Genomic DNA, 18,741 nt, shown 5'->3' with positions numbered 1-18,741 from the left:
GCCCACGCCCACAGTGACACACCTACTCCAACAGGGCCACAACTCCCAATAGTGCCAGTCCCTGGGCCAAGCAAATACAAACCATCACATTCATTAATAAAGAGATGAATCTGGGGCTGGTGAGGTGGCTCGGGGCATGAAGTGCTGCCGTTTGAACCCAGTGACCCGAGTTTGATCGCCAGAGAAGGCAGCAGCTCTGGGTCAGAGGGGGTGTGGAGGAGGAAGAGGAGCCAGAGGAGACACGTGTGAAAAACATCAAAGAGACAAGGCCACAGCAAAGCGCAGTGTGGCTTCTGATAAATAAGGGGCTTGGGCCAATTGTGGCTTTCTTGGGAATGCCTTTCCGACTCCAGGTTAGGATTCGATGCTGCTCAACTCGATGCTGCTCAACTCCGAGCCACTCGCCCGACCTTAGAGCCCAGGAAGACTTAGGCAGATTGATCTGTGAAGCCATAGAGTCATACCCACACTAGGCATTGGGGCAGAGTACACATCCAACAGAGAAACATTGACTAACTGAAGTAGGGAATGAGGAAAGTCTCTTGGAAGTGCTGTGGTAAGTTTCATTGGCTTAGAGATCTGAGGCGGCCCCTCCCACAACCCTAGGTGACAATAGACCTCTTCTCTTCACCCTACACTCACTCACCCACGTCCATCCCCACCCACTCCCATTCCCAGCTCCGAGTTCCTGGGCTTGCATACTCTAGGGCTTTAAGGGCTGTCAGAAGCCGAGGAAGGCGGTGATTGGAGGTTTATTCTAACGGGTTGAGGATGAGCTCATCCGTAGCCAATGGCCGGCAGGCACCCGGCTAGACGCCCCACCCCCACCCCCAGGCACCTGCGGAAGGGTGGGAGGCACAGACAGAGAGCCTTGCAGAGGTGAAGGGACAGCCTTGGCGTGGAGCTCTGGCACGCGGACAGGTAGAGTATTTGTTCCGCTCTTCAGCCATCCTCCCAGGGGAGGAGGAGCCTTCCCCTCCCTGCCTCAACCCGACGTCCTTGGACGTTCCCTGTAGTGATGCACCTTGAGTACGCGGGGGGGGGGGGGGAGGGTGTGCGGGGGGGGGGGGTTGGAGGGGGCATGCACGCGCTGCTTGATTGACACTTGTAGTCTCCCGCATGCGGATCCAAGAGATGGACCTGAAACCCGCAGCCCTGCGCAGCAGGCGTCGATGCCCCAGCACAGGCCTCGAAGCTGTCTGTCCCGCTGGGCCTGGCAGAGCAGGAAAGCCGCCTTTCTCCATCTCCTGGCCTCATCTTGGCCAAGACTCTCAGCTCCTGGCTGCTTGGATTTGTGCATTTCCTCCCCACCTCTTCCTTTATCCTGTGTCTTTTGCCGAGCCGGAAAACATTCGGGGATAAAAGGCCATTTTCCAGGACACCCGAGACAGCAAAGGTGGCTGCTATGCTGCTGTGAGGGACAGAGGCCACGCTGCTGGCTGATTTCTATTTCTCTTTGCCCCTTCCCCTTTGCCAGCTGCCATTCTTATCCCATGAGCCTTTGGGGAGGAGTTACTGTCAGGTCCTTGGGAAGGCTTACTGGCCCCTGGACTTCTGGGATAGCCTCCATAGGGCTGGGTCACCCTGACCCTCTCACTGAACTCCACATGAACTGGCATCTAATCAGTCAATCACCTCACCTCCCAAGGGGCTTTGATGAGCTCCGCATTCTCAGCTTGGTGCCTGGGTAGGGGGCGGGGGCGTTCCCCACTCACTGACTCAAGACCTCTCAGGGCCAAAGGTATCAAACTGTGTTTTGGCTGAGGACAGTTACTGTGGATCTGAATGAAACTTTACAAGGCAGGCAGGGAGGAGGGGGAGAAGTGAGACCAGAAGCTTCGAGCCAGTCAGTGTGTGTGACTTCCATACATTTACTACGCACTTGACACTGGGTTTGCTCTGTGGACACCCCTTAAAGGCAACTGTGGGTCACAGGTGTCCCCAGCTCTCCTTGCTCTGTACGTACAGTGTACAATATGATGGGAAGGTACTTGTGGAACTGAATTTGAATGGAAAAGAAAAGAAAGGCCCTCACTGTGTTTACTCTGTCATTGAGGTAGGACACGACTCAAAGACGGGACCTTTGGATATGAATATCAAGTCTCTCCAGTGTTTGGTGGAGAAAGCAGGAGTACAGGCAGGGGTGTGACTCCCAACACGTGCTTCCCTAATGCATTTGCTTCTTGCAGGTCGCAGCAGGGCCACTATGAGCCTAGTAGCCTGTGAGTGTCCACCAGGCCCAGGCCTGGAGCCAGAGCCTTGTTCACGGGCACGGTCCCAGGCCTGCATGTACCTGGAGCAGATTCGTCACCGGGTAGCTGCAGGGACGGCTGACATGACCAAGCATGACTACCTGGTAGACGCGGCGACACAGATCCACCTGGCGCTGGAGCGAGACGTCAGCGAGGATTACGAGGCTGCCTTCAACTACTACCAGAATGGTGTGGACGTGCTGCTCCGCGGTGTGCATGGTGAGACGATGGGGATGTGCCCGCACAGAAGGTGGACAGGAGAGGGCCAATGAAGGATTCTTTGTCTCTGTCCATACTAGGGCACGGGGTTAACCCTGCCAGGCCTCCATGAAGGACAGTAATGAGGACTTGAGGACTTGAATTTATTAAGGCATTTCTACTGGCAGATCCCATTAGGTGTCTACTATATTAATTCATCGAGCCTCACATTAATAGTTACAAGTATCTAGGAATTATTAGTATGATCAGCGTCAGGGTTGGGGATTTAGCTCAGTGGTAGAGTGCTTGCCTAGCAAGCGCAAGGCCCTGGGTTCGGTCCTCAGCTCTGAAAAGAAAAAAGACAAAGTATGATCAGCATCATCATCATTTGAGATAGGTTTTTCACTGTTGCCCAGGCTAATCTTCCTATCTCAGCCTCCTGACTGCTCAGGCTACAAGTGTGTGTGGCTCTGGGTGAGAACAACTTTTCTCCTCCTCCTCCTCCTCCTCCTCCTCCTCTTCCTCCTCTTCTTCCTCTTCCTCTTCCTCCTCTTCCTCTTCTTCTTCTTGTAATGATTCATTTGTTTATCTATTTTATGTGCAATGGTGTTTTGCCTGAATATATGTCTGTGTAAGGGTGTCAGATACCGTGGAACTGAAGTTAAAGCTGGTTGTGAACTGCCATGGGGGGCTGGGACTCGAACCCAGGTCCTCTGGAAGAGCAGCCTGTACTCTTAACAGATGAGCTGTCTCTCAATGCCAGCAGGAACTAATTTTCCAGGTGAAGAAATTGAGGCATGGGGCAGTTAGAGGACTTGCTCAAGGCTCCATAACTATCAAGGGGTACACCCGGAGGGTGGGACTGTTTCAGCTCCTGTGGCTTATGTACTTGGCCACTGCTCATGGCTGGCCACGGAGCTGGGCAGTGGCCTCTGGAGATTGCACTCCTGAGGGGGCGGGGCTGACTGACAGGTGGAGGGGCGGGGATGACTGACAGCTGGAGGGGGCGGGGCTGGCTGACAGGTGGATATGCAATTATAACCCTGGGTGGGAAGAGCAAAGGGAGAATCAGAGGGACTAGCAAGGGACATCTTCTAGATGTGACTGCTGAAGGATGGTATGTGTGATGTCTACTGCCTAGCAGTGTTCCACAGAGAGGGCGGGAAGGAGGGAGGGAGGGAGGCCCAGGCTTGTAGGGGAGAGGGAAGGGCTGATAAGGGCAGAATGAGGCGTTTCCATGCTAACTCTGAGACACAAGGGCCTGTGGCAGGCTATGGTGACTAGCGTCACCAGACCCGTTTGTTGAGGACACCTGACATGCGCAGGCTTCATTTCTTGTCTTTCTAATCTGGTCTCCACCCTGGCCTTTTTCATACTGGGAGGCAGAGACAGGAAGCATTGGACTCTAGAAGCTTCTCTCTCCTCTTCTGAAGGAAAGGGACTTGAAAATCTCCACCTAGTTCCTTCTCAGGATGTGAGAACAGCCAGTGAGGTGGTGGGTACCATCTGAGGGCCATGGTGGTTCCCCCTTTGCTCCTGCATCTCTCTTCTCGGCCCCTGCTCTCAAACACGGAGCTGCGGGATGAACCAGCTAAAGCCATCTGGGAGTTAGGAGCCATCGGCTGTGACAGGCAGACGTAGTTAATGGAGTTGGCATCTCAGCCACCGGTAAAGCCCAGGAGAGAGGGTGGAGTACAGTCCTGGTGACTGCGGATGATGACTCCTGGCTCTCCACAGTTGACCCCAACAAGGAGAGGTGTGAAGCCGTAAAACTGAAAATTACCAAGTACCTACGGAGGGCAGAGGAGATCTTCAACTGCCACCTGCAGCGGACACTGGGCAGTGGAACCAGTCCCAACACGGTGAGGAAAACCGCCCTGGATCCCTGAGGAAGAGAAAGAGGACTTTGGAGAGAAACAACCACTTCCGCAGCTCTCATTCCCCTCCTGCCCCAGGGAAGAATGGGTAGCGGGGTGGGGGGGTGAGGGGTGGGAGGGGTGGGGGGGTGGGAGGGGTGGGGGGGTGGGGGGGTGGGAGGGGTGGGTATGAATCTGAGTGTGAGGCAGGGTTGCCCTCCCATCCCTCCTCCCTCCCCCACACCCTCATGCCTCGTTCAGCCTCACAGAACACCTGTGACTTAAACACCCACCCCATTGTGTGTGACTCTGTGTGCCTTTCTCACATGAGTACCCAGAGTCTCTAAATTCTGTTTCTGCTGAGTGCGTACACACACACACACACACACACACACACACACACACACACACACACCTTTGAATCTAATGTTCCTCCTGTTGCTTTTTTTTTTTACTTTTTTTTTTCTTTTCTTTTTTTCAGAGCTGGGGACCGAACCCAGGGCCTTAAGCTTGCTAGGCAAGCGCTCTACCACTGAGCTAAATCCCCAACCCCCTTTACTTTTTTTTTAAAGGTTTATTCATTTATTATATATAAGTACACTGTAGCTGTCTTCAGACACACCAGAAGAGGGCATCAGATCCCATTACAGATGGTTGTGAGCCACCATGTGGTTGTGGTTGCTGGGAATTGAACTCAGGACCTCTGGAAGAGCAGTCAGTGCTCTTAACCGCTGAGCCATCTCTCCAGCCCCTCCTGTTGCTTTTCTGACCCAGTGGCCAACTGTACTCTCCGTGTCACGGTCCTCTGTGTCCTGTAGCTTGCCTCTCACAAAAGTAGGTTGTCTAAATTTTGAGGCCGAGATGCACATGTTCCCACTCCACAAATCCCGAAGGCCTCGGCATCTCATGGACAAGACTTTTGAAGAGGAGATTCTAAAGCCCCTGGAAGCAGTCCTAATATGGCTGGGTAGGGGCTGAGCGAGAGCCAGCTGGGGTGCTTTGAACCTGTGTGCCCCAAACTCTGAATCAAGAGCTCAGTCTGTCCTGCGAGGCAGGGTCTGCCTGGACCACAAGTCCTAGCCACTGTCCTGACACCCAGAAACCCTGCCCACAGCCACAGCTGAGGCCTTGTCTCTCTCCTCTGCAGGGTTTCAGCAGCTTGAGGCTGCGGCCCATCCGCACCCTGAGCTCTGCTCTGGAGCAGCTGAAGGGATGCAGGGTTGTTGGGATCATCAAGAAGGTGAGCAGGCCCTGGGCTGTGGGAAGGGAAGCAGATGTGGGCAGTCAGGGGCGGCAGATGAGGGAGTGGTAGGACAGGATGGAGGGCATCTACTGTGCTGCCCGCATCGGAGGGGAGAGCAGCCGGGTCCAGTGGCTCCTCTTCTCTCCCAAAATACCTGTCAGGTTCTAGAGAGGAAGTGGAGAATGAGAAGAGGCAGGCAGTCAGGCAGAAAGCTCCCAGAGATGGTGGGAGGATCCCACCCTATGCCCAGGGATCCGCCCATTTCCCACAGCCCTCCTCCTGCCTGCCAGGCTGCAGCCCCAGCTCTCCCCAGCCCCCACCCCGTCACACACACACAGAGCTGAGCACTTCCTGTACTGAAAGGTCCCTCTCTCCAGCCTGACCAGTGGACATATGCATTTCTTTGAGATGGCTTGGATCGTCCAGGGCCTTGGCAGCTCCACCCTTTCTCTTCTGGTAGTCCTGTCTTCATCCTGTGACCATCTCGCACCTTTTCCCTTTCCCCTTTCCCTTAATCCAGAGTGGACAAGAAGACAGGAGATGATGTCCCAACCCCTATTAAAGTGGAGAAATCTGAGGGACAAAGAGGCCGTGTAAGAGTTGAGCCTCGGGGCTGGGGATTTAGCTCAGTGGTAGAGCGCTTACCTAGGAAGCGCAAGGCCCTGGGTTCGGTCCCCAGCTCCGAAAAAAAGAACAAAAAAAAAAAAAAAAAAAAAAAGAGTTGAGCCTCTATCAGTTTGCCCTCTGCCTCTAGCCCAGGGCTTCCTACACAGTTCTAAGAATCATCTGGTGAGTTTCTCAAACATAGATATCAGGACCCCATTGCCAAACCTGTGGAGTTAGAATTTCTAGGGCTGAAACCAAGAGTGTGTAGTTTAAAGCATTGGGCAATTTTGGTGGGTCTGGGAGCCCATAGAGAAAAGAGAGAGCAGTGTGTGCCTCTCTGTCATATAGTAGGGCAGCATGCCACCTGGGAAGCATGCTCTGGGTTTGGCCAGTGAACCCTGGACAAGTCCCCTCACAGCTCTGAGAATTGGTTTCCTCCCCCCCAAAGTGGTGATCTGAGAAGGAAATGAAACAACTTTTGGGAAAGGCCTGGCACACACTAAGACACTTAATGCATGGTTGATGGCTCTGAGTGCAAGCTACAGGAGCAGGGAGGGCTAAGTTCCCATCTCTAGGCCTTGCTCCAGCTGCTTCTCCTGGGTCCCTGGAACAGGCCCCAGGCTCAGGGAAGGTCCGGGCAGTTTCCCATCTGCTGCAGTCTCCCCTCCCACTGAACTGCACAGTGGCCAAGGGCTGACCTTGGCTAAGCACAGCTGCTCTCACAGACAGACCGACTGACACCATATCTCTGAGTGAAACGCCAGGTTTGAAGAGAGGCACTCTGACCTAAATACATTTGGGAAACACTCAATGAAAGTTACACCCCTGGTACTTTAACTTTAGACATTCCCAGAGCTGGGTATATAGGAGGAACCGCCAAGTGGAAATCTGTGAGAGAACGCACTGATTTGTTCAACCCTTGGACATACCCATGTGCAGAGCAATTAAACCTCAGGGCCCTGAGGCCTATGCAGAGGGGAAAGACACATTAAGATCTTTAGGTTGACTCTTTCCCTTGTTATGCTCTCTCAGATACTCAAGGGGTGAGTGCCAGCTCCCTCCCGGGGTCTTTCTTCCTCCTCTAGGTTATGTCCCAGCCAGGGACAGAAATTTCCCCAAATTAGGAAACGTGTTAGGCCATCAGTCCCATTCCACAGCTCTGCCCAGGCAGATCCAGGCTGCAAAGCCATGCTAGTGTCTGTTAGTGGCCACCCTCAGGCCCAGGAAGGAAGCCAAGGGCTTGCTCAGGACAGTCCTGGGCCCTTGAAAGGTTCTGACTGTGGGGCTGACAGGGCTGCAGAAGTGCTGGCAGGGACGGAGGTGGCAGGGAGGAGTGAAGTGGGCATGTGAGGGCTAGGTAGCAGCCGGGACACCTGGGGGCTTTGTCAGCGATTGTCCCCACCCTTCTCTGGACCTCCTCAGAGAGTCGTACTCTGAATTGGGCATGAGGAAGAAAGGACTTCCAAGTTGCTTCTTGTTTTATTTGGCTCAAATACAGGTTTTGGGCTTGTCGTTGTTACCAGCATTTTCAAATGTGTGGATTTTATATGAAAGTCAAGCATCTCCTGGGGGGTGGGGAATCAGCTCTTGAGATGTGGGGCTCACATTCCCATGTAACTCTAGGGGGCCAAGAAGAAGCTGCCCACTTCAAATGGAGCACTGACCTTGCCCACTCTCTGTTCCAACTTTGCTTAAGAGTAGCTTCCCCTCTAAGCCTTTAAGAACCTGTTTGACCTGGGGAGGGCATGGTAGATACCTTTAATCCCAGCACTCTAGAGGCAAAAGCAGGCAGATCTCTGTGAGTTGGAGCCAGCCTGGTCTACATAACAATTCTAGGTCAGTCTAGAGAGACCCTGTCTTTTTTTTCTTTTTTTTCTTTTTTTCCTTTTTCTTTTTTTCAGAGCTGGGGACCGAACCCAGGGCCTTGCGCTTCCCAGGCAAGCGCTCTACCACTGAGCTAAATCCCCAACCCCGAGAGACCCTGTCTTAAAAACAACCAAACAAACAAACAAAAATCAAGAACACCTTTGAAACTTTGAGGTTTGCCTGCTTCAAGAGAGGTTCCACCCAGGATTCAGCCTTATCAGGGGCTGGAGAGATGGCTCAGCGGTTAAGAGCACTGACTGCTCTTTCAGAGGTTCTGAGTTCAGTTCCCAGCAACCACATGGTGGCTCACAGCCATCTGTAATGGGGTCCGATGCCCTCTTCTGGTGTGTTTGAAGACAGCTACAGTGTACTTATGTAAAATAAGTAAGTAAATAAAATGTTAAAAAGAAAAAAAAAAAAACAGGCCGTATCATACCTTTCACCAACGGTGTATCTCAGTGCTCCAAGAACGTCCCATGGACGCACACAGGATGCCAGGTGTCCCACTGTTACTCTCCACCAGAACGCCTTAGGGTCTTTCACTGAGCTGGCTGATGGCCAGCAAGCCCCAGTGAGTCTCCTATCCCTGCTCAATGGTGATGCTTTCTTCATGGTGAGGAAGATTTGAACCCAGGTCTTAAATTTCCATAGTGAGCACTCTTGCCCACTTAGCCATTCTTCTAGCCCCTTAGGGGTGTGTGTGTGTGTGTGTGTGTGTGTGTGTGTGTGTGTGCACATGTGCACACATGCACACACTCAAAAGTCGCCACAATCACCTTCCATCTTCCCAATTATAAGGCTAACCTCCCATTTGTGGATTAATTATAATCTAGTGCTCTGTGTCTCGCTTGCATGGACTCCACCGCCACTGGGGTCGATGGCTTGCCCGTGGTACCGTGCGGGACGACCTCTTTCATCCCACAGAAAGCTGTGCTTGACAGTGCTGTAGTTTAATACTTGCCCCACTTTTCAGACCTCAAACTTGCCATGTAGCCAACTATGACCTTGAACTCCTGATTTTCCTGCCTTCATATCCTGAGTACTGGGGTGTATATCAGCATTCGCAGTTTACGTGAGGCTGAGGAGGAAACCCAGGGTTTCATGTGTGCTGTGCAAGCACTGTACCGACTAAGCTACATTTCCAGCTCCTTAATAATTACCTCAAAGAGAAGGCAACTAAGATCCAAGGAAGTCAGGTGTTGGCCATTGTCCTGTCCTCCAGGCCACTTATCAGAGGGAGAGGGTGTGTTTGCTTGCTTGGTTGTATCAGTTGTTCTGCTAGAAATAGACTGAGAGAGTGGTGAGTTTAAAACAAAAAAAGGAAGAAAAATAAAGAAGGAAAAGAAATCAATTCACCGCCCCACCTAACTTCAAAGTCATCGTTGTCAATGTTTAGGTCTAATTCCTTCCAAAAGAAAATAGGTTTTAATATGTTTTGAATATACAGGTTTTTGATGAATGGGTCCTCTTTTAGTTTCTGGTTCCCATCCTTGAGTGAGTTTCTGACTGTAAATCAGAGGACTTGGCCAAGGAGGTGGTGGCGGGGAATACCACTTGGGGAAGGATGGTGGGGAACTAGCTGGCGGGGGGCAATACTTGTGGGAATCTTTTCCTAAATGACCCCAGTGTTTTCTGCCTCTGTCTTTAAACATTGCACAAGTTTGGTCAGGGAGCCAAGGCCAGCCTGAGTTAGGTCTCTAGACATTAGAGGGAGACCCCTTGTGGTCAGAGGGGATCCTGCTGCCCTGGTGTAGGAAGGAGGTGTGGGGTGAGCCTAGCCCCCTACTTTCATTTTCATGGAGAAAATAAGTCCCAGCCCAGCAGGCACTTGCTCACCCCACTCTCGAGTCAGTCTGTCAGTATTCAAATTCTGATGCTACCACTTTTCAGCCGTAGGCTTGAAAGTGAGTAGTTACACTTCTCAGAACCTCAATGTCACCGACAAAGCTGGTGGGGAGAACGCAATGACACGAGCCACCTGAAGCCCTTAGCACACAGTGAACGATGCCTGTTTCTTCTACAATGACATTGGTAATTGCCAAGGCTGAGGAAGATTTACACTTGATCCTCTGCTTTTACAATGATGGTATAAAGTACGAACTGCCTGCGCGATCCCCATTTTTAGGCTGCATAGGGAAATGACTCCGTTGGCAAAGTACTTCCCATGCAAACTTGAGGATCTGAGTTTGAGTCCCAGCAACTACATAAAAAGCAAGACTAAGTGGGGTACATGCCTGTAACCCCAATACCGAGGCAGTAAACAGGCAGATCTCTGGAGCTTGCTGGCCAGTAAACCTAGCTGAGAAGGTGAGCTCCAAGCTCAGTGAGAGACTCTGCCTCAAAAAGTATGATGGAGAATGGCTAAGGAAGAAGATATCCAGCATCATCAAGCCTGGCCTCTACACACACACACACAGACACACACACAGTGTACGCACACACATACACAGTGTACACACACACACATACACACATAGTGTACACACATACACATACATACATACATACACACTGTGTACACACACTGCACACACATACACATTGTATACACATAGTACATACACACATATACACATACATACATACACACACTGTGTACACACACTGCACATACACACTGTACACACATACTGCATACACACATACACACATACACACATACACACATACATACATACATACATACATACACACACATACACACACTGTACACACACTGCATACACATAGTACATACATACACATACACACACTGCACACACACACACTGCATACACACATAGTACATACACACACACACACACGTCAAGTGCACACAACCCAGAAACAAGCACAGGGTTCAGAGAAGGTGTGTGACCTGGCAGACATGTGATATTGTCATGGCTTTCATTAGGGACTTTCCTATTTATGGCCTAACAAACCAGCGACATAGCAAAGGTGGGCATTTATGATTCCTCTTTGATAGCTAAGAACGCCAGTTTCCTTGCCCAAGCTCTAAAACTGGGGCACTGAGCTAGGGGATATAAATCAGTGACAGAGCTGTATCCTAGAATGTATGAGGCCCAGCGCCATTTTACAAACTCTTCCCCTACTCCATCCCTAGGCTACTGTTTTCACCACTGTCAAGTAGTGTGGACCCAGATCCCCACTTACCAAAGCCACCCCAAGAAGGAGAGGGCTACTATCAAAGGACACTTCCCAGGTGGTTGCTGTGTACACACAACCACTCTCACTTTATTTAAAAAGAAGTGTAGCAAAGGAGAGATATCCCTGAAGCACGCCGAGCCTACTGCAGCCAGCCTTGCCGATCTGGAACTACATTCTCAGAAGCCTCAGGCTCTTCACGTGTTTGGGGGTTTGGTTTTGTTTTGTTCTGTTTTGAGAAAAGGGCTCGCCATGTAGCCTTGACTGTGCTTGAACTCACAGAGATCTGCCTGCCTCTGCCTCTCTCTCCATCGCTGCTGGGGTTAAAGGCGTGTGCCACCTCGCCTCGCCTAGCGTCATTTGCAAGCGAAGCTCAGAACTGACTAGCTCCGAGATGCTTCAGCCGTGATGCCACCTTCAGTCCCTGCTGGGACGATGGCGTCTGGCCAAAGCCTACAGTGTTGATCTTGAAGTGTTGATCTTGGCTGTCCTCAGGCCACACAGGGCCTGGCTAGTGTAGGTAGCGGGGAGAGATGTTCTCATGAGGTTATGGCAAACCCACAGAGGGTACTCGTGACCTCTTGCTGTCAGAAGCAAAGCGTCGATCCCATCCTTGCATTATGCAGGACTGTGGGGATTCCAAGCTGGACAGGATGGTTTCTGCCCTTGTGGAGCTCACAACCAGGGGGGACAGGAGGCTAGATGGTGTGAGAAAGCTCCCCTGAGGGTAGGAGTCCCAGCTGCTGGAGAAAAAAGCACCAGAGCTTGGATGTTTGGGTCTAGTGAGGGTGAGGATTAGGACAGGATGGACGTTAGCCGGAACTAACACGTACCTTGACCAGTGCCTCCTGGACTTTGGCAGGTGCAGGTGGTCCAGGACCCAGCAACCGGAGGAACCTTTGTCGTGAAGGCAGGTGCTGCCCAGCTGCTGCCATGTTGCATTCCTCTTGGAACTTTCTCAGAGCTCTTGACACCCCTGCTTATCCCTCCCCTCCAACATGCATATGGTATCCATGCCACACTCCAGAGCCCAAATCTGCCTGTTCCTCTGAGCATTGCCCAGGGCTCCAAGACTGACATACACGCACAGTCTCACCCTCCGACATGGATTCCATGGGATTCCTGGGGTGCAGGCTGGGCCAGGAACTGGTGGGAGCAGATGCTACTCGGCCGGTCTCCCACTTCATATCCTAGTGTCCTGAAGCCAAAGCCTGGGCAATGTCAGCTCATTTACATACCCTGTCCCCTCCCCAGAGCCTTCCCAGGTGTCACATGGTGAGCCGGGAGCGGCTGACCATCATCCCACACGGCGTCCCCTTCATGACAAAATTGTTGCGATACTTCGTGAGCGAGGACTCCATCTTCCTGCACCTGGAGCACGTGCAAGGTGAGGGGACCTGTGAGGGCCATCAATTCCTCTGAGCCTTGAGGTATTACTGTTCTCCCCAACTCTGAGCTCTGAGGAGGAATATAGCTGTTCTACACATGTGGCACAGACAGGGAGCACAAAGTTTCTGAAGGCTGAGGGCGGGACCAGGCTGCCGTGGAGCTCTGTATGGCACTAAGGGAGCAGGGACATCCTGGGCACAATGTCCCCATCCTAGGCAGGTGAATGGGGACATTTATTCAGTTGTCTTCTTTGTCACCATTTCTTCTGGTCTTGGCTTTCCTGGTAGTGCCCATCCCTGAATGGCCACATGGCAAGGCTGGTGACTATAACTGTCAAGGCAGGAACCAAGCCTCGCAGTAGATGTTTAGTGATTCTAAAATGCGAGGCACATCCTTGGGTCATGATATGGTCACTATAAATCCATGTGTGGCCTCTACCTTTTGTGATGCCACTCTCCCTAATGAAAGAGGAAGCGCAACATGTTGACCACTGGAGCTCCACCATCCAAGCTCACCTACAATGGGGTATGAAGGCTGTGAAGTTGAGCTCCCCGGGCGTGGGTCAGAGCAGGGTGATCCAATCACTGCAGAGGCAGACGGGGGTTTGATGAAATGGAGGGAAGGTAGGGTTTGGCCTGGGCTCGTCTTCTTTCTTACACTCTCACTCCTTCTTTGGCCCAGGAGGCACCCTTTGGTCACATCTACTCTCCCAGGACCACTTTCAACACTCGGGGCTCAAGTCTGGCTCTGCCCAGGAGAAGTGCAAAGTCCAACTCAGCACTGGCCACAACCTTACGACCCCAGCAAAGCTCCCACCAGGCCACACCTTGAGGCAGGACAGAACCCCAGTGGAGCCTCCGTGGACTTCCCAGAGCCTTCCCCCAGCCCTCCAGCTTCAGAAAGAGGCTGACGGTGAACCTGCACCCAGGACCAGTATTGTCTGCTCTTCAGACCTCACAGAGGCCCCGTGTGGCCACTTGCACAGTCAAGTCAGGCGAGCTGGCCAGAGTTCGAACCCAGCACCCAGTCAAAGGCTCCACTGGGTACGAGAAGGGGCTGACCGGGTGCTAGGGGCCTATGGCCGAGGCAGGGCTCAGAACCCCCCATCAGCAAACAGGGCCAGCCTGGGGAGCGGAAGAGCTGCCTGGAGCCTGTGGGAGGGACAGGTGAAGCAGTGGGCGGCTGAGATGCTGCTGGCACTGGAGGCACTGCATGAGCAGGGGGTGCTGTGCAGGGACCTCAACCCACAGAACCTGCTCCTGGACCAGGCAGGTAAGATGCCCAGCCTCTCTACTCCAACCCCGCTCCTCACGTGGGAGCCCAGAATCAACAGCACCTCCAAGATTATAAACTACATACTGTTCCTCCCTCCTCCCCTCCCTTTATCTGTTCCTTTAGAGAAAATATGAACAGGGCTGGGGGGCAGTTTTAGGAACACCCCTGGACCTTGGGCAGCAAGGGGGCACACTCCTAGGGAGACTCCATCTGGGGTGACCTTTGGCCCCAGACATGATTGTGTTGGGACTGCCTGGAGATTCCAGCTGCTCAGTGATGCTTCTTTCAACCTTTGTCCCACCAATCCTCGCTGCACACTGGACAAGAAGGTCACATCCAACTCACGTATTTTGGCCAGTGGTCAGAAGTGGAGCCCCAGTGCAGCCAGGAAGCTGTGGACTGTCTGTACAGCGCTCCAGGCAAGAAGGAAGTCGGGGGAGGTTTCTAGATCCTGGCTGCCTTTGCATGGGTTAAAGACAGGAGATGGGCAGTGGGTGCTTGAATGCAAACAGGAAGGGCCCTTTAATGTGAGGTGAGGGATGCATGTGTTCTTGTTCTCACAGAGGTTGGGGGCATTTCTGAGCTGACCGAAGCCTGTGACTGGTGGAGCTACGGGTCACTTCTGTATGAATTGCTCACAGGAATGGTGAGTAGCTGCGCAGGGAGGGTCTAGAGCCCTGGTGGAGTCCATTTAGGCTGAGCAGGGGCTTAGCCAGCTGGCTAGGGTCAAAACAGAGGCTACCTGGTTCTCCCTGCCTGAGCGTTGGGCTGAATGTCCTTCCACCCATCAGACCACCGGCAATAGAACTCCTACTGCATGAGGGCCTGTGGCTAAGGAGACTCGTTGGCTTCTGTGAGTTATGTGAGTTGGCATAACCAGAGGATTATGGAAGAGCATGTCTGGCCTGAGGCTTGGAAAAGCAGCAACCTTTCCCTGGAGGCCTCTGGATTATAACTTAAATCTCCCTTTCCTACTATCTGGTCCCCCTTACCCTTCAAGGCTATATAATGCCTAGACCTCAATTTGAGATGGGAGAAGGCTCTTTCTACAAGTCAGCCGTTGCCGTATCAGCGGGGTCAGCCAAGCCCACTTGCAAGCTGCGGGGGTGGGGGGTGGCTCAGTTGGTAAAGTGCCTGCTGCTCAAGCATGAAAACTCGAGTGTGATCCCCAGCACCCATGTGAAAGTCAAGTGTGATGACGCACATCCCCAACACTAACACAGGTCTCGAGTGAGACAGCAGATTCCCAGAGATAGCTGGTCAGCCAACTGGGCTCAGTGAGACCCCGAATAAAATAAGAGAGAAATAGGGGAAAAACACCCCACTTCAACTTCCTGCCTCCATATTCTCTCTCTCTCTCACACACACACACATGCATGTACACACACATGCACACACATACATACACACACATTTACACATACACGTACACATACACACATGTGCACACATATATACACATATATACACACACACATACATACACACACGTACATGTACACATGCACATATACACACATGCACACATATACATACACACATATACATACACACATATGCACACACATACACATATACATATACACATACACATACACACATGCGTACACATACATACACACATACACATACATACACACATATTTACACACATACATACACACACACACACACACCACCCACATGACCAGGCTTTACACTCTGTACTCCGCTCAGATGAGCTCAGAACGACATGTGGGGCCAGGCAGGTTGGGAAGCAAGAGAGGGAACCAACTACATCTGAACAGGAAAATGGCTGACATGGGACCAGAAGACCACAGTGTGAGTGACCAAAGGCCAGACCTGACATGCCTTTGGTCATAACTCAGGGTTTCTGAGAACCCATTATAAAAATGACGACCTAAGCCCACATGGCTCTCCTGCCCTCTTCCTGCAGCTCATCCTAATCTCAACATACTTCTGCTTGTCATCACATTCCTGCCTTGGCCTCAATGGCCGCCTGGCAGGCCTGCCATTGCCTATGTAGTTATGGAGACGTGAGGAAAGTTTAATGCCGTTCCCAACAGTCAGTAGTAGATTCTAGCCAAGGTAACTACCAAGATCTTCCTCTTGGACTGTGTTGTGTGTGTCTGTGCGTGTGTGCGTGTGTGCAAGTCTTGACTGCCACTAGGGTGTAAGCATCCCTAAAGTGGCCTTTCCTTGTGTCCCCCACCTCTCCAGGCGCTGTCCCAGAGCCACCCCTCAGGATTCCAAGCCCACACCCAACTTCAGCTGCCTGAGTGGCTCAGTCGCCCAGCAGCCTCTCTGCTGACTGAGGTGAGGGATGAAAGGAACCACCTGTACGTGATAATTCAAGTGCTGCTGGGAAGCAAAAATGCCCACGAATGCCCGTGTCTGCTACCGCCAAAATCATGGCGGAGGGGCTGACTGACCGGGTTAACAAGGAAAGAGCACCCTCGGGATCCCGTTTTTTTTTTTTTTTTTTTTTTTTTTCTTTTTTTCGGAGCTGGGGACCGAACCCAGGGCCTTGCGTTTGCTAGGCAAGCGCTCTACCGCTGAGCTAAATCCCCAGCCCCGGGATCCCGTTGATAGCCCCGGGAGAAACTCCAGGATGGGGAAGGGTTGCAGCCTGCTGACGGAATCTCTCCCCACAGCTGCTGCAGTTCGATCCCCAGCGGCGCTTAGGTGCCGGAGGTGGTGGCACCAGCAAACTCAAGTCCCACCCCTTTTTCAGTTCTATCCAGTGGAGCAGGCTAACGGGGTAAGAGGTTGGTAAGTGGACAAAGCAGCCGGCCCAGTTCTCTTGTCTACCAGCTGGGCCAGCCCCTCTCATCAGTGGACTTCAGGGGAAGATCGTGGAGCAGCAGCCACTTTTTCTGCTTATGACCTGCTTGGGCCTCAGACTGAGCACTGCTACAGGCCTGGAGAAGCTGCTGGAAGGGCAGTGAGGTGCACCCTGCTGAACAACCTACACTTATCAGTCAACAGATACCTGTTGAACGCACAGCTTGTACCATGAGCCGGGACCGTCGTGTTTAAAGGGCGCCCTCTGTTGCTCTAGTTCCGAACCGCTCAACACTTGCAGAGCCAACTGAGGAATCTGGGGACACTGCCATTTGTCTAACACGCAGGGCAAATCTGGAGACATCTCAGGACACTGGACCTCTGGTTCAGTAGCCCCAAACCAGGACTGTCCTGGGTCCACTTTAGTCATGCAACTACTGGGCTGCTACAACCAGAGGCTGTTCCTATAGGCGTCTGGGTGCTAGGGAGGTGCTTAGTCTGTAGGGTGAAGTGGGGAGGGGGGCATAGTATGATCCACTCCCCAGTCCTGACCTTAACTTCTGATTTCTGACTTTGGAGAATAGAATTAAGGGGAGGAAGCCAGTGGGGTTAAGAGAGGGATTAGAATGCAGTTGTACCACTTAGACAGTTTGGAAACAGAATAAAGTGCTTTATTCTCTGGCTGGCTCTCCTATGTCAGAAGAGCTTGCTCCACAGGACCAGCAGTTGGTTCTCAGGCGTTTGTTTTTTCCCACTGTGCATTTTGGTATGAGCATCTGTTTGCTTCACTGCCTGCTGACTTAGAATGAGATACCACAGAGCACAGGGACCAGTTTTACCCAGTGCCTTCAGACAGGCATTTCTGGTCTCTGAAGGAAGAGGTTATCTCCAAAGACAGCCTGGGTTTGAGGGCTTGCCCAGTCACTGGGGCGTGCGCGTGCAGCAAAACTTCCCTTGACCAATCCCTAGATTGTGCGTGCGTGCATGCGTGCGTGCATGCGTGCCCACGAGTGCGCTGGCCCTCGAAGTGCCTAGGGTTTGTCTACCCTCTAATAAAGCCTAATCCTTCTGTGGCATCTTTGCATCAATACAGTGCCTACAAGGAAGCAGCCTGAGAACAGCCTCAGAAAAAAGGGAGGAAGGAGACAGACACCTCAACTGGTCATGGTGCCTGAGGAGCACATAATCTGCAGTCAGCTCATGGAAGATTCTCCTGAGAAGAGAGGTTCTTGGGAGGTTAGCTTAGAACCTGGCAGAGCTGGCTCACAAGTGTAGGTTCCTTCTGTGGTAACCCATAATGCCAGGCAACTTTGGCCACTGCTTTACAGAGTACATGTCCCTTCCAGGCTTGCCCTGCCAATACACTGTACGTCTGGCACTCAGCCGAGCCATACGTTTGGAATACCATGGTCCTGGTCCTGACAGGGCTTATGGATGGCCTTTCAATACACTAGGGCAGCTAACTCCAGGAATCTGGTAGAAAAATTTAAAACTTGTAACATATCAAAACACTAGACCAGATACATAATTCATGAACCCACCTACCAGCTGCAATTGCTCAAGGACCTCATTTCTTCCTGGGACATGCCACCAGAGGGAGGGCCCCTCTGCAAACGGTCAGCAGATGTGTGGGAAAGCAAGGCTGTGCCTAAGCCTCTTGCTCCATCCTGCCTATCCATTGGGGAGATTCTGGGTTGGTGACCAACCCTGTCCTGTCCATTGCTCCTCAAATACTACTACTGCTCCTAGGAGACGACCCCTCACTTCATTATAGCCAGATGTGGTTATAATGGTGCATATGTGGCAACCAAGTCCAAATGGTATTAGGAGTGTTCATGCCTCCCCACTTTATCTAGGAAATTATGTAAGCCCTTCAAAGAGAAACTGCCCTTGGTGTCTTGAAGGGGCTTCAATAGGTAGGAGCCACACTTTCTGTTCAGGAGTTGGCTTGTCAGGGTCACGGGCTCCCTGAAAAGAACCCAGGGTACTGAGACAGTGGGTTCTCCTGGCTGGCTGGGGGCCTGGTGTGCTGCTCAGAGACAAGAATACACAAAGATATCCTGGGTTCCACCAGGACAGTCAACGCAGGATAAAGTAATGACATTGTGGTTGCCAACAATGACGGGGG

At 52.1% G+C, this 18,741-nt stretch overlaps 1 protein-coding gene across 2 annotated transcripts; it reads left to right on the top strand.

The window, feature by feature from the left end:
• Window positions 1–814: 814 nt before the first annotated feature.
• Window positions 815–17,301, top strand: Rps6kl1 (ribosomal protein S6 kinase-like 1). 2 transcript variants are annotated; one of them, NM_001371379.1, is given in 11 exon segments: window positions 815–921; window positions 2,190–2,471; window positions 4,188–4,312; window positions 5,454–5,546; window positions 12,028–12,075; window positions 12,420–12,552; window positions 13,236–13,826; window positions 14,159–14,248; window positions 14,393–14,475; window positions 16,050–16,145; window positions 16,484–17,301. In NM_001371379.1, coding segments are annotated over 10 exon segments (1,635 nt in total). In that variant the 5' UTR covers window positions 815–921; window positions 2,190–2,206; the 3' UTR covers window positions 16,595–17,301.
• Window positions 17,302–18,741: the final 1,440 nt, after the last annotated feature.

The sequence above is a fragment of the Rattus norvegicus genome, chromosome 6 (assembly GCF_021556685.1).
Source record: "Rattus norvegicus strain SHRSP/BbbUtx chromosome 6, alternate assembly SHRSP_T2T, whole genome shotgun sequence".
Classification (NCBI taxonomy): domain Eukaryota; kingdom Metazoa; phylum Chordata; class Mammalia; order Rodentia; family Muridae; genus Rattus; species Rattus norvegicus.
The sequence above is the reverse complement of the archived record's forward strand: the minus strand, read 5'-3'. Positions and strand labels throughout refer to the sequence as shown.